This window comes from Alligator sinensis, unplaced genomic scaffold (genome assembly GCF_000455745.1).
Source record: "Alligator sinensis unplaced genomic scaffold, ASM45574v1 scaffold4_1, whole genome shotgun sequence".
Classification (NCBI taxonomy): Eukaryota; Metazoa; Chordata; order Crocodylia; family Alligatoridae; genus Alligator; species Alligator sinensis.
In genome coordinates, this window is record NW_005841887.1 from 595,113 (window position 1) to 608,668 (window position 13,556).

General features: G+C 42.6%; 1 protein-coding gene across 1 annotated transcript in view; it reads left to right on the top strand.

Moving 5' to 3' along the window:
• Nucleotides 1-13,556, top strand: part of DPP10 (dipeptidyl peptidase like 10) — a 393,708-nt gene that overhangs the window by 18,820 nt on the left and 361,332 nt on the right. Inside the window, exon 3 of the mRNA XM_025196931.1 lies at nucleotides 9,837-9,932. Coding sequence (XP_025052716.1) covers nucleotides 9,837-9,932 — 96 coding nt within the window. The remainder of the gene's footprint in view (nucleotides 1-9,836; nucleotides 9,933-13,556) is intronic.

Below are 13,556 nucleotides of genomic sequence, written 5' to 3' on the forward strand. Positions count from 1 at the left end.
ACCCCTCATGGTCCCCTCCCTCATCCTCCGGGTCCCCTTCCCCTACCCCCTACATATCAGTTTGGAGTCCAGGTCCAGTTCCCCGCTGCAGCCAGCAGGGACTGCCCAAATCACCGTAGCTCTCTGAATCTTTCCCAGATCAGCTTGAAGAGTTTGAATCAATTTGGACCTTTTAATTGATCCCTTGATTCTATTCGGATTTGGTGATTTGACCACCAAATTGGGCCGAATCTCCTCTGAATCGAATCGGCACCTGAAGCTTTGCACAGCCCTATCCACAGGTTTCCCAGGCTTCTGGAGACTGCCCAGGACAGCTGAGCACCTGGGCCACCCCTGACTGGCTGCCAAGCATGGGCAAGCATGACCCCACCCCCCTGGCACATCATTGCAGACCCTCCCACATGCCTAGCTCTAGGTTGCCAAAAAAGTCTCAGAGTGAGCACCATCCATCCTGAATTCACATGCCTCCATGTTCCGGCCTGCTTGCACCCTGCTGTAGCATCCCACTGCCCATGCCCAAGCAGGAAGATCCAGGAGCTACAGCATGTCCTGCTTGTTGCCCTGCACAACTCTCACTGTGGGACTTCAGACATGCCCACCTGGACATAATGGGGCAGCTGGCCACCATGGGACATGGGCCCCTGAGCTAGCAGCTGGATGTCCTGCATGGGGCCATCTAATGCTCCCTGCACCCAACAAGCATCCTAGACTGGGCCTCCAAATTTTATGTGGCTGATGAGGATGAATCCACTCAGGAAGCCACGTAAGTCAGAGTCCTCTGGCCTCATCTCCAAACCATTCAGCATCAGTTTTGGGCCTGTACCACCAACAGTGAATGGTGGGAATGGATCATCCTGGACACCTAAAACAATGAGCATTGGGTCCAGACCTTCTCCATGCACTGGGCCACCTTCATGGACATTGTTGCCCAGTTAACCCCCCACATTGTATGCCAAGAGATCAGCATAGGGCCACCCCTCACCCAGAGAAGTGGGTAGCAATTTCCATCATGAAGCCTGCCACGCACAGCAGTCTCCTTCACATTGTCAACCAGTTTTGCTAGTCTATGGCTGGAGCGGCAATCTGGGAGGTGTGCCTGGTCATCCAGGATGTCCTGGCCCACTGCTTCATTCACCTTGTCAACCTACAGGATGTAGTTGCCAGCTTCCACCACATGGGCTTTCCTAATTGTGTGGGCACTTTGGACAGTACCCAAATCCCCATCCTTTGCCTGCCCAAGGGTGCCCAGGTGTTCATCAGTGGCAAGGGCTCCTTCTCTGTCATCCTGCAAAGGATCTTCGACCACCATGCTGCTTCACCCACATCTTCACCGGCTGGGTAGGCACTGCCCATGGTGTCCACATCTTTTGCAATTTTCCACTCCCTGAGATGATGGAGAATGGGTGCTACACTCCTGGAGTCCTCAGATTCATCATTGGCACCATCATGGTCCCTCCCCTCATCATCAGGGACCCAGCTTACTCTCTCCTGCCCTGGCTGATGAAGCCACGTGGTAGGCAGCTGGATTGCCAGAAAGAGTACTTCAGCTACTGCCTGACAGGTTCATCCATGGTTTGTGGCAGTAGCCATGGGGTCTCCACGTTGATGGGTGGGTGAGGGTCTGGCTGTGAGCAGGAGGAAGGGTGGATGGACAGAAGAAATGGTGAGTGGGTATAGGTGCAAGTCCTGGCACTAAAGCAAAGCTGTAGGTTTCCCTCTCACTGTAGCTAGGTGCAACCCCTGCTCCAGAGTGATTGGGGCTCCACTGGCCAGGCCAGCTCCATAACGTCAAACTTTCCAGGGCTTCCAGCAGACACCCTGTGATTCTGGCAATGCCCTATGCCCTGTCCTGGAAATTTCCAGTGTCCTCTACGGGCAACACAAAGGCAGCTGGTCACACCCCACCTGCTCCTGAAGTTTCCAGGGGCATCTGCCTGCTTGCCCTAGCTTAGATGCTTAGTGCCTTCCCCTCTGATCTAGTTATTCAGGACCCTGTAGCCAAAAAAGCTTCGCAGCACCTCAGGTGCACATGGCCTGGGTACCTGCTAGCAGTGGCTGAGTCACAGAGATCACAGGGTTACCTCCATGCAGACCCAGTCACAATGCTTTTCCGTCAACCTGACCCACCAGAGGTGAGCCATCCACACCAGCTCCTGCTCAGGGGAGGGGGAGGTCATCCATACTGGGATCCAGGTGGAAGGGTACCTGGCTCTGGCCTCTGAGCTGTGGTGTCAAAGCCAGGGTCAGGGTCTCTGGGGCTTCACCCAAGCATGGGGGCATGGGGGTCCCTGGCTAGTTGTGCAGGAGCCAGGGTTGGGCTCCATAGGGTGTGACTAAGCACAGGGTTTCTCCTGGGGTTAGTGCTGGGTCTGTGTGCACATCATAGGGTGCTTCATGATACGGTGTGGGGTCATAGCCTGGGGACTTGGGCGCCCAGGTCCTGGGGCTCGTGCAAGGGACACAGAAGCTGCTCTTCCCTCTGCTCCCTGTCTGCAGCTGACAGATGGCCAGAGGCATGGCTGGGGAGAGAAGCTGTGTTGACTTGGCTCTGGGAGAGCTCAGGAGTGGAGCCAGCTGGGCAGTCAGCTGGATCAGCCAAGTCCAGGCTAAGTGCTAGTGTGCCATTCTTCAAGGGAGGGGCAGTGGGGGCCACAAAGGAAGCTGGGATGCCAGAGGACAGCAGTCTAATTTGAATTGATAAGTAACTGGTAGAGAAGTTTGATGCACCTGCCTAACCTAGATCCATCTGATTTGAGCGTACCTTGAACTAGGTCTATCTTAGACTATTTGCTCCCTTTTTAGACCAATCTGTGTGCACCGAACTTCTGTATGGTTACAGGTATAGACTGATTTCCAAACACTTCGACCAGTCTAAGTGTAATTTCTGTCCCCAGCCTATATTGCATTGCAGAGCATATAAACCCGCTCTCTTATACCTGGAACTTTGGCAGACATATATGATACAAACTTCAAACAGTAATTGAATTCAGAGTTACTGCTTCTAACACGGGGTAAATGCTTTGTAAGATAAAAGTTATTTAAGAGCTTGACACATCATTAGTTGCTTAGAAATTTAAAAAAAATGTACAAATATTTTTTTCATTTTCTTTCATAAAGGGCATGATCAGTGTTAGAAACCAAGTGGAAATTCTTGATACATATTAAAGAAGTTGTAGTACGAGTTGTAGAAAGAAAAGTTGAAATTGTATCATTAATTTGAGCAAGTTTTCATGAATCAGCTAATTGTGCAGTAGTAGTAATATCATATGTTAAGTTAAAATTAAAGTTTATCTGTGTCATTTACACAAGAGAAAGGTACCCCTACTTGTGTTTTTATTTAACTCTTCACACTGAAAAAAACCTCATTTAATCGTTTACTCATATTGTGACTATCCATCAGTTTATAAATTTTCCCAGAGCCTTTGAGTTAAATTCCAAGTTGGCTATGCTAGGGTTTTGCTGAGAAGAAGAATTTTAGCTTGTTAGGTACTGTACTGAGTGTGGAGAATGATTCATGTTGATGTTCCTATCTTGGCTCAAGTTATTTTCCTCGAACTAATGTTAGGGAATGCAAGTAAGACCCTGTTGTCATCATACTGTTTTGCTTTCATATCATGCTTTTCCTCCACAGATATGAAAGTACTTTAAAAAGGCTTTATTGTGCCAAATTTAAGCATAAAGGAGCATGGAACCCTACTTATTGGCAGAGCTGGAAATGGGCTCCCAGTCCAAGGCCTATCTGCTGTGATATCTCCAATGACCCTGTTTTTAGATTGTGGTCAGGGTCTTTAGAAATACAATCACAAGTTCAAAGTGACTGTCCACTTTCGGTTGAGTATAGGAGTTATGGTTAATGGCCATTGTTACTTTGCTCCTGAAGCAGATGAGCATGATCATGGGAATGGTGCAAGATGTCCTCAGGGTCTGAACGAAGAGCCATGAGGCTTCCTCTGCTAAATGTGGTCAAAAAAGTGTGTGAGTTCATGGTTTCTCAAGGGAAGCAGCCTGCCTTTGTGTGAGTAGATCAATCGTGAACCAATGCTTTTCATCTCTAGAGTTGGAAGTAGTGGTAAAGAAAGAGATCTGACAATTAAGGGAGAGGAAAAGAAGTGATCTTTGGACTGAACCTATACATAACACTGTTTTCTTTGTTCTCTTTATACTGAAGTCTAATGGACTAATGGAGAGACCTGGTTCATAGCCACAACTACAGACATTTCTGTTACCTACCTACATGTTGTTTTAATTTCTTCTGTTATATTTAAAATTCTGTTTGGTCCTTTCATAAAAGAATTCTTCAGTAACATTTCTGAGATTGATGCTTCGTACTGCCCTTTTATTTCACTATTTGTTTGCATCATACAAAATGTTGCATGTTGTTGTTTTCATCCAAGAATTTGGACTTAGTCCAAAGAGAGAAATCCTAGGTTTCAGGTACAGGAAGCAGAAGGCTTCTTTGTAAAGTATGGAAGTAGCTTGGCTCGTGAATGCATTTGTACATATGGCTTTCCATTCCCACACAATACTCGCTTGGCTGTGTTTGTCCCTACGAATGATGATGCTAGTTCAAAAGGCTGTGTAAAAAGTTGGCAGGCTTGAAGTAGGGATGCAGGGTTTTTTTAGTGTGATATATTCATATCAGGTATTTGAACCATGTATACAGAAGTAAGGTAATTACTACCAAGTCAGAGTAGCAAATTAACTGTATCCAGCTGGGTTTGGAGTATCTCTTAAGGTAGAGGAAATAGGGAGATTAGCAGTGAAGATTCTCCAGGGAAACCCTAGGATCAGCCAAATATAAAGAGGATGCTTAGACTGAAAATGTTTGAATAAAGCAAATCCTCAGTATAAATTTGGATTATATCCAGCAGGTGAATATTTTATTCAGGGCCAGGCTGATACTCCCCCACGTTACAGTTTTCCACCTGCCTTTTTAAATTACCAGGAATGGAGCCCAAGGCTTTTATTTTTTTTTTATATATATGGACACCTGTATGCAAACAAGACTGAGGCCACTAATTTGCTTTGTAAATTAGCAAACTGCTTTTCATTAGCACCTATCTTCCATCAACCTATTTCCACTTTTTAATGCATAGCAAGTACAGTAAACGGTCATTAATTCTCACTTTACTTCTCTATATACCCAGTAGCGTTGTCTCAATAAACTGATGTCTCTTTCTAAGGCTCAGCCACTATTTAAAAACAAGATGTCATACTGAGTTCTTATAAGGATATAATTTCTTACACAAAGTAAATGAGTATAATTGCTAGACTACTACACGATTTACTAAAATAATTACAACTCAGCTATTCTCATTTAACAAGTATGCAATACTTACGAGGTACTAGTGCTTCCTGAGTTGTCTTCTCATTTATTTGCAGATTATCTTATCAATAGTACACGTTAGTGCATTTCTACTCAATCTTATTTCTGTCAAAAATCACAAAAAGATTGGCTTTTGTGTATAAATGTGCACAAGTTGTTGAGCTGTTCAGCTGTTTGTTTTTTGAACAGCACAGGTGTGTAGCAGGGTGTTTTTTCTCAACACTTGAATTTTACTCTGACTTGTAATCCACCTTCTTTTTCTCTCTCTCACATGTGTGTATGTACATTTATAATTTTTCAACTTGAAAAATAAAAGTCCATCAAGTAACTATGCCTTTGAGAAGGGTTCTCTCTTTAGTGAATAATTCAATAAAGTCTAAAATGGAAACAGGAGAGAGTATACTAGTCCCTAATGTGATAATAAGTATTAAGTGGGAAAAGACTGCCTTTAACAATAGACAGAAAATATAGTGTACAGTGTGCATACCAGTTCATATATACATAGACACAATTCACCTACTGCAGTATCCTAAAAGATTACACGAGGAATAGTTCTTCTAGCCATGTACAAGCTAAGCATTTTGGAAATTTAATACAGCATTTCTGAGTCTTTTGATGTCAAACCAACATTTTCCCCAGAAATGACGTAATTGAAGATCAAGAGTGAAGGCACTATCAAAGCTTACAAACTGGGTTTCATTTCAGTAGTAGTTTAGCATTAGACAGAAGTTACTTTCAAATGCTGCATCAAAAAAAATAAAATGAGAAGATCCCTATTTTTTCAGTTAATGGTGAAACAGAATTCATAGAAATGCTAACTTCAGTTTAAAAGCTAGTTTCAAAAGCTTTGTTTATATAAAAAAATGAGTTAATAGGTATTAGGGATGTGAATGGTTAAACATTTAATTGTTTAACCAAGTAGCCCAGTGATAACTGGTTGTAGCTTACCAGTTATCGTTTAGCATGGGGTGGAGCAGGGCAGGGTGCAGTCTGGCAGGGAAGGGGCCAGGGAAGCCGCGAGGTGCCCCTCACGAACTGGAAGGTAGTGGGGCAGAAGGAATGAGTGAGGAGGAGGGGGAAGGACGAGGGGAGACTAGTACTGGTTAGTCTGCTCCCTCACTTCCAGCATCAGCTGTGCCCGAGTGGGTCTGTGCACAGCCCCTGGCTCCCTGCATTGCTCGGGGCAGGTGGCTGCAGCCCCTTACCATGGCAGGGCAGGTACTGGCCCAGGGTATGTGTTATTAATTAATCATTTAACCAGTGTCATTAGAGGAGGTTTAAACTGCATTTTTAAAGTGCTATTTACATCCCCAGTAGGGATGTAAATGATAAGAATCCCAAACAAAGCGTCTGCAGATTTCTTTTCTTATGTCATTTCCTTATATTGTCATGTTTAATTGATTTAATAAGGTATTTAATAAAGTATTGAGAAAAGCTAGTGATTCAGATAAAGAAAACAATCTGGCACCCTAGTAAGACTGGTGAACTTGATTGATAATTAGCAAACTACTCCAGTTTATAGGGTCATAGCAAATGGAAATAGAGCTTTATGGAGGGTTGGAAGGTGATTTCTTTAAATATGACTAATAGCACCAGTTCTATTTAACAGTTTCACAAGCAGTTCAGCACTGCGATAGAGATGCCTTGTGTCAAAAAGAGCAAATAACAGCAGAAAGACAGATTGAGGGTAGCTGGTAGTCTGGAGGATGCTGCCAAAAAGCAAAAGGAATTGAATAGGGTGAGGGAAATGGGAAGGAGAAAAGTCTGGAAATTTGATCTTAGGAATTACTGAGTATTGCTTCAGGAGAGAGAAAATATCTTACCAAAATATTCTTTATATCATAAACTTGTGGAACCAAGGAAGGGGAAGGGGTTGGTAGTGATGTGCAGGAGTTTGAAGATAAAAGGTCAGTGTGTGGTAGTAATAAGAAAAAAGATAATAAGGTCCCATGACATAGAAACAGGGAGATAAGGTACGAATGGAGAAAAAATAAGTTTAAAAGCCCTGGTAAAACTGCATTTGAAATAATGTGTCCAGTATTAGACTTTTTTTTTCCTTAATTTAAGATATGCAGATTCTTGGAAAGTTATAAAAGAGGGCAGCACAGCTTTCATGGAGATCAGAAGGTCTGTTTTATGAGAAAAAGCTTTAAGAGCTGTATGTGGTTAGCCTTGAAAAAGACTCAAATGTGAGAGAGTTGACCAATGTTCCTAATATTACTAATATTTTGGGGAAAGACCTGGGCGCATTAGTAGAGTATGACATAATGCGAGGTCATGCTCAGAATTTTGTTAAGGATAAGTTTAGAGCTTATGTGCAAGGGGGAGATTTTTTCAAAGCAGCCAGCAAGCTGTGAATAAATGCTAAGAGAAATAGCTGAAGCAAGCAGTATTGACAAAGTGTGAGAGGACAGAAATTCATCTGGGGTTTGATTTTAGGAGGCTTAAACCAGAACCTTGCTCTCTAAGAGCAAAATCCTACTCCAGTGAAGTCAGTGAAAAAACTGCTATTGACTTCATTTACCCCAGTAAGGCTCATGGTTTTCACCCCTGAGTGTATTGCTGGATATTTCTTCTGGAAAGCCAATGTTTTTTTTTTCTGTTAGAAGTACATGGGGAATGCACTGGTGAGCCAAAGGGGAGAAGGACTGCCACTTGCCCACTGTAATTCTAGTTTGTCTGTTGTTTCCCCCCTTTTAAACATAACAACTTGTCACTGGAAATCTGAAAAGCCAACATTTGGAAAAAAAAAAAAATGAGAACCCCTCTTCCTGCCCAATGTTTCGAGTGCAACAAAAAAGAAGCATTCACATACTGGGATTTTGGGAGGTTTATTATGTAGGGGCCTTGTTACATGGTAATTTGGGACAGTTCCTGGCACTCTCCTCTCCTCTCCTCATCTGGTTTGCTCACACATTAACACCTGAAATGAGTTTTAAGCACTCATTAGGTGGCTCAAAGTTATGCCACTCCAGGGCAGGATTAACTCTGATCCATGTTACTCAGTGTCCCAGCTTGGGGTGGGGATACTGGGGGAGGCTGAGGCAGCAGGGAGAAGCCCAGAATGGGGGGGGATTCTTAGCTTTCACTCATCCAGGCCTCTGCTGGCTTGAAGTATGCCTGCTCCAAAATCAAGCTACCACTAACTCTGATCAACATTTGTGCAGCTCACAGTGTAACATGTAACAAGGCCCTAGGAAGCAAAAGGAAATGTGAGCTCAACACAGTATTGATGTAATCTACTGGTAGCTTGCGCAATACTGATTAAACTATGATTTAAAGAGCTGACCATGTACATGTCTAACCTTGGCATTGTGAGATAAACCTGTATTTGCTAATATCTGGGAAATACTTATTACAAACGCCGCCAAAAGCAATGAGCTCCTTCATGTGCCTGTGATCTAGATGAAACTAATATCTGTGGTATGACGAACGTTAATTGAGCCGTTGGGTCCTAAGAACAGAACATCACTTTAAGGTTTATCTTTTATTGGACCAGCTGTAGAGTTGAGAGGAAATAAAGGTCTTTTTTGGACCATCGCAGCTACGACAGCACTCCAACCCTACCACATTTCAGGCTAACAGTGCTCATGACTTTAATGTATTAAGGTGCATATTGAGTGTTGCAGGGCTGGGGTGTCAGGGTGAGGGGAGGGCAGAGTGGTTCTGTTCACTTAATATTTCAATATTTATAACAAGGAAGCTTCATTCTGAATTGGTTGTTTTGTGGAAGTCCATGTCTGTGTACAATAAAACAATCATTTGTACACATGCTTGTGCTGCAGCGTCTGGTGCTTTTAAAAGTGCCTGCCGCTGCAGCGCATACAGTTGTGTAAGTGGCAAAATGCATATCAGCGCTGAGAAAATGGCAATGGCGCACTTTTGAACTGAAAGACCGTGAAGCTATTCTAGTTCAAAATGCACCGTCACTGTTTTCTGCACGCTGATGCACATTTTGCCACTTATACAACTGCATGTGCCGCAGCACAGTGCACGTTCAGCTCGTGTGCAGAGCAGACTTGATTAATCTAGTCTGCTCCAACCCACCGGATCTCTGGCATGTCGCAGGACAAAAAGGTATCTTTAGAAATATCCATTAATGAAATCAATGTGGGTCTGATCCTGCAGTGTCCATACCGGCAGTATCTTCATTATTTTGGAGGCAGACTTTCAAAGTGCTAGAGCAGGACACAGGGGTTCGGTTCCTACTCCTGCCCCTGGGTGCCTCAATGAATTTGGGCAACTTGCTTTACTTCTCTGTGTCTCAGTTTATGATCTGTGAAATGGAGAAAGAGGTTTTGCAACAAGCTGTTATATCTGCTGAGGAACCATTCTGTAGAAAAATAAAGCCTTATTATTAGCTTCAGTAGGAGTTTTGCCTGTTTTTGAGATGCATAATCTAATGATATAATCACCACGATTTCTAATTGAAATGTAAATGTGTGTAGATAATTTTTTTTTTTTTTACTGGAAATTTTTAACCTGGTGCTTTTCATTTCTTTATTTTTAGATGAACTTACAAATTCAGCAGAAACCAGATTGTCTCTAGAAGATCTTTTCAGAAAAGAGTTCATAATTCATAATCCAGAAGCCAAATGGATTAACGGTATGTGTATACATTCCTAAGAGTTTTCATACAGATAGCAGATTTCAAAATGCTCTATCATTAGCAAGGCTAGAAGAAAGGTTCGTTTTAGATTTTGAATGCTCTTGGTATTGACTGTGTTCCTCGTTTTCCTGTAGTTGTGTGCTTGTAGTACACTTGGATACCTAGAAACCTTCTCAGGTTTCCATTTATGGTGTCACAACTACCAGTTACACATTACTTAGTATGGGAATCCATGCAAACATGAAGAAAACTCCTAAAACTGAACCTAATGTATGAGTTCACATCAAAGCAAAGTTTTTCCCACTTCTAAAAATAGTAAAAGCCCAAACTGTTCTTATAGATAACATTTGTAAGCACATTTTAGATTGGATTTCCACATGTTTGCATAGTTAATAGTTATTTTCTATGCTTAGGAATTATATTAAAGATTCTGTTTGATTGCTTTAAGAATTATACAGTCTCCTAAAGAACAATACACAGTGTTAATATGAGTCCTGTCACCTGAAACAGCCTTTGAATCATGTAATTGAAATTTCTATTGTTTTTTTCTCGATCAGATACAAAGTTACACTTTTTTTTTTCCTGTTAGCAAGACATTTACAAATAAGAAAGATAGAGTCGATCTGTTTTGTGTCATTATAATTAGAAGACAGGGTAGATAATGCTTTATAATAAATCCTTTTGTCGTTTGTCTCCTTACTGGTTGCTTTTGGAGGGAGTGACTTCTGGGAGAGTGCTATGTCAGGCTGACTTTCTCCATGAAAAGGGGGGCCTATAATTTCTTCTCAGCCAGAAAATGGGGTGCCCCCCTGGGGGCTGGCAGAAACTCTTTTGCTGTACCTGCAAGGTCCACTATAACAGCAGTGGAACTGAAGCACCCTGGGATAGGAAGCTATCCCAGGGCAACCTCAATCTGTTCTCTGGGGCAAGTGGCAGCACAGTGAGGAGAAACTTGGGGTTTCAGGGCTCCCCCTTGGACGGGTTTGTGTATCGTTCAAGGTGCTAGGACCATGAGGAATAGCAAGCTTTGGGCAAAATGCAGTAATGCAAGAGGAGTGTCTTGAAAATAGGGCATCTTGTCATTTGGCTGTCATGTACATGAATTAAGGGTAGTGAGAGTGGTTTATCCGCTGCATTGATAAAGTGAAAAGTGACTGCTTAAAGATTCCCTCCTGGTATCCACCTTTGATGTCAGTAATCATTAGAAATGTGGATCAATAGCATGATGCTAAAAGACACAGCCTGCTCTAGAGACTGATGTGGAATCGCATCTGTTAGTGGAATCGTTGTGCTTTTTAGGTATCTCAAATCATTGTGCTTTTAACAAGGGAAGGGATGGGGAGAGGTTGTCAGAAAATGAAGCCTGTGATAAATGTCTGCCTGGTTTAGTCCAGCTCTGTTGGCAGGTGGGCATGGCTCAGAGCCCAACCTCTACCTAAGCCCACTACTCCATCTATTGAGAGGTAGGCTGGCAAAAGTACTGACAGCATCCTGGAACACCTGCGTTAATGAAAACATTCCCAATACACTCGGTGCAGAAAAGAAAGGGAAAGCTCCCATCATTGTCACATCCTCTGTGTTGCTTTTCTGTGTCTGTGCTGTTCCTTTGTGTCTTATCCCATGGCAATATGAATCTCCTCTTTCCTTTTGGTACCTCCTTTATCTAGTAGAAGGGTCACAGTGGAGGAGTGGGAATTGGGTCAGCACTCCTTGGTGCCACCTTTAAGGGGGGGGTAGCAGGGAAGAACAAAAATAGCCACTGCTGCCCAGGGTGCAGAGCTGCTCTGTAATACAACCTGTTTTATAGAGGGCTCGTATCTTCTGCCTCCCAGGACAGCGCCCTGAATTACTTGGGTTATGGAGTATTTGGAGATGAGCATGCTCACTGTCTCTGTTGATGCAATTCCATTTTGTATAAATAACTAAGCATTCACTGAAGGAGATGGAAACTAAGTATCTCATCTCCTAGGGGAGAATCCTAAAAATAATTGCCGTCCTTGGTTAAATACTTCATACAATGCAGGTGGGCCCTACCAGGAACGACTGAGAGTGGTCCCAGCCCATTCGATAGCCCTGTTCCTGCCTGGCTCAGGGCAGGGATTGGAACCAAAGGCTCCCATCTCTTTGGTGACTGCAATAACCACTAAGATGTACTGTATTATGAGATGGGTCTCTCTTATTCCATTCTATTGGAGCTACCCTTGTATATATTATTTCCTTTGTATATAATACTTAAATGGACATTGAGGTAGAGAACAAGTGAGAATGTCTCTCTATCATGATGGTTAGGATGCTCCCTCTTGGACAGTGGGCTGAATGGGTTCAAGTCTCCTCAGGCAGAGGTGGGGGATTGAAGATTTAAAAATGGCCATTATTATGGAAGCTGAGGGCTCTAACCTTAACTTATTGGATAAAAGGAGATATTGTTACTGCCACTACCATTAGCAGTACTGTTGTGTATTTACCTTCCTTTGCCCTAAAAAAATCTCAGTGAAACTATTTGGAAAATTTGATCAGAACTTCATTTTTTTCCCCCAGTAAATGTATTGCTCCCCAAAAGCATTCAGTTCATCTCTAAAACAAATGAACAATTTAATTTTCCCTGTGGTCCTTGTCTTTCTTTTTAAAATAGTGGCTTTCCTTCTCAAATAAAATTACAATAAGAATAGTATTAACATTAATTGTGATCTGTAAAGGTAGTTTACTTACCTTTCAGAGATACACTTAGTACTGTACAGGTTTCATCGTTAGTCCTATTATCTTGCTACTGAACAGATATTAAATGCTTCTTGCCTAATAATCTTGCAAGCTATTAATAAAATGTGTACAGTGTAGCTCTGATGCATGAAATATTCATTATTTCTAAAGCAAGGGAACATAACTTATTAACGTGGCATGGATTGACTTTATGACTTCTACTAAATATTATTTATATATAGCACATGGTTGAGTATTGCCATTTTGGGCTCAGTTGTAGAGTTCATACTGAGACAAAAATCCTCTTAACTTCAGTCGGAATTTTGTCAGAATGAGGATTAAAATAAGGATTTGGTGATAACTGAATGCCTTAGTGCACAGGGTTGTTTTTTGTGAAGCTATTATTTACTCATATTTATTTATTTGATGTACACGCCACCCTTCCCAACAAAACAACTTATAAAACCACAGACAGAACAAAACAGGTAAATAAAACAATGGATAAAGTGTATGGATGATGGTGGCCATATCCAAATCTGAAAGAAAAGGTTTCGGCCTTCTAGCCAGCTGACATTGCAAAAAGCCACCCTTGCAACCTGGAGATCCAGGTGCAGTGGAGGATTGAGGGACATCCCGCGGCTGCAAACCTGTCTGATCAGGTGGTACTGAACCGCATCAATATAGGACTCTCGGTCCCTCCCAGGTCATGTAGACTGCCTACCTCTGTCTTTTCTGGATTCAGCTTCATTTTGGTTACCTGTATCCAGTCCACAACTGTACCCAGGCAATGAGAAAGGACTGAGACCGCGGGACCATCATACTGATGATAGCTCGTTCTAAATCAATGCAAAAATCTCACTTAATGGCTTCATATAAACATTGGACAGAAGGGGTGACAGAATAGAGCCCTGGGGAATCCTGTAG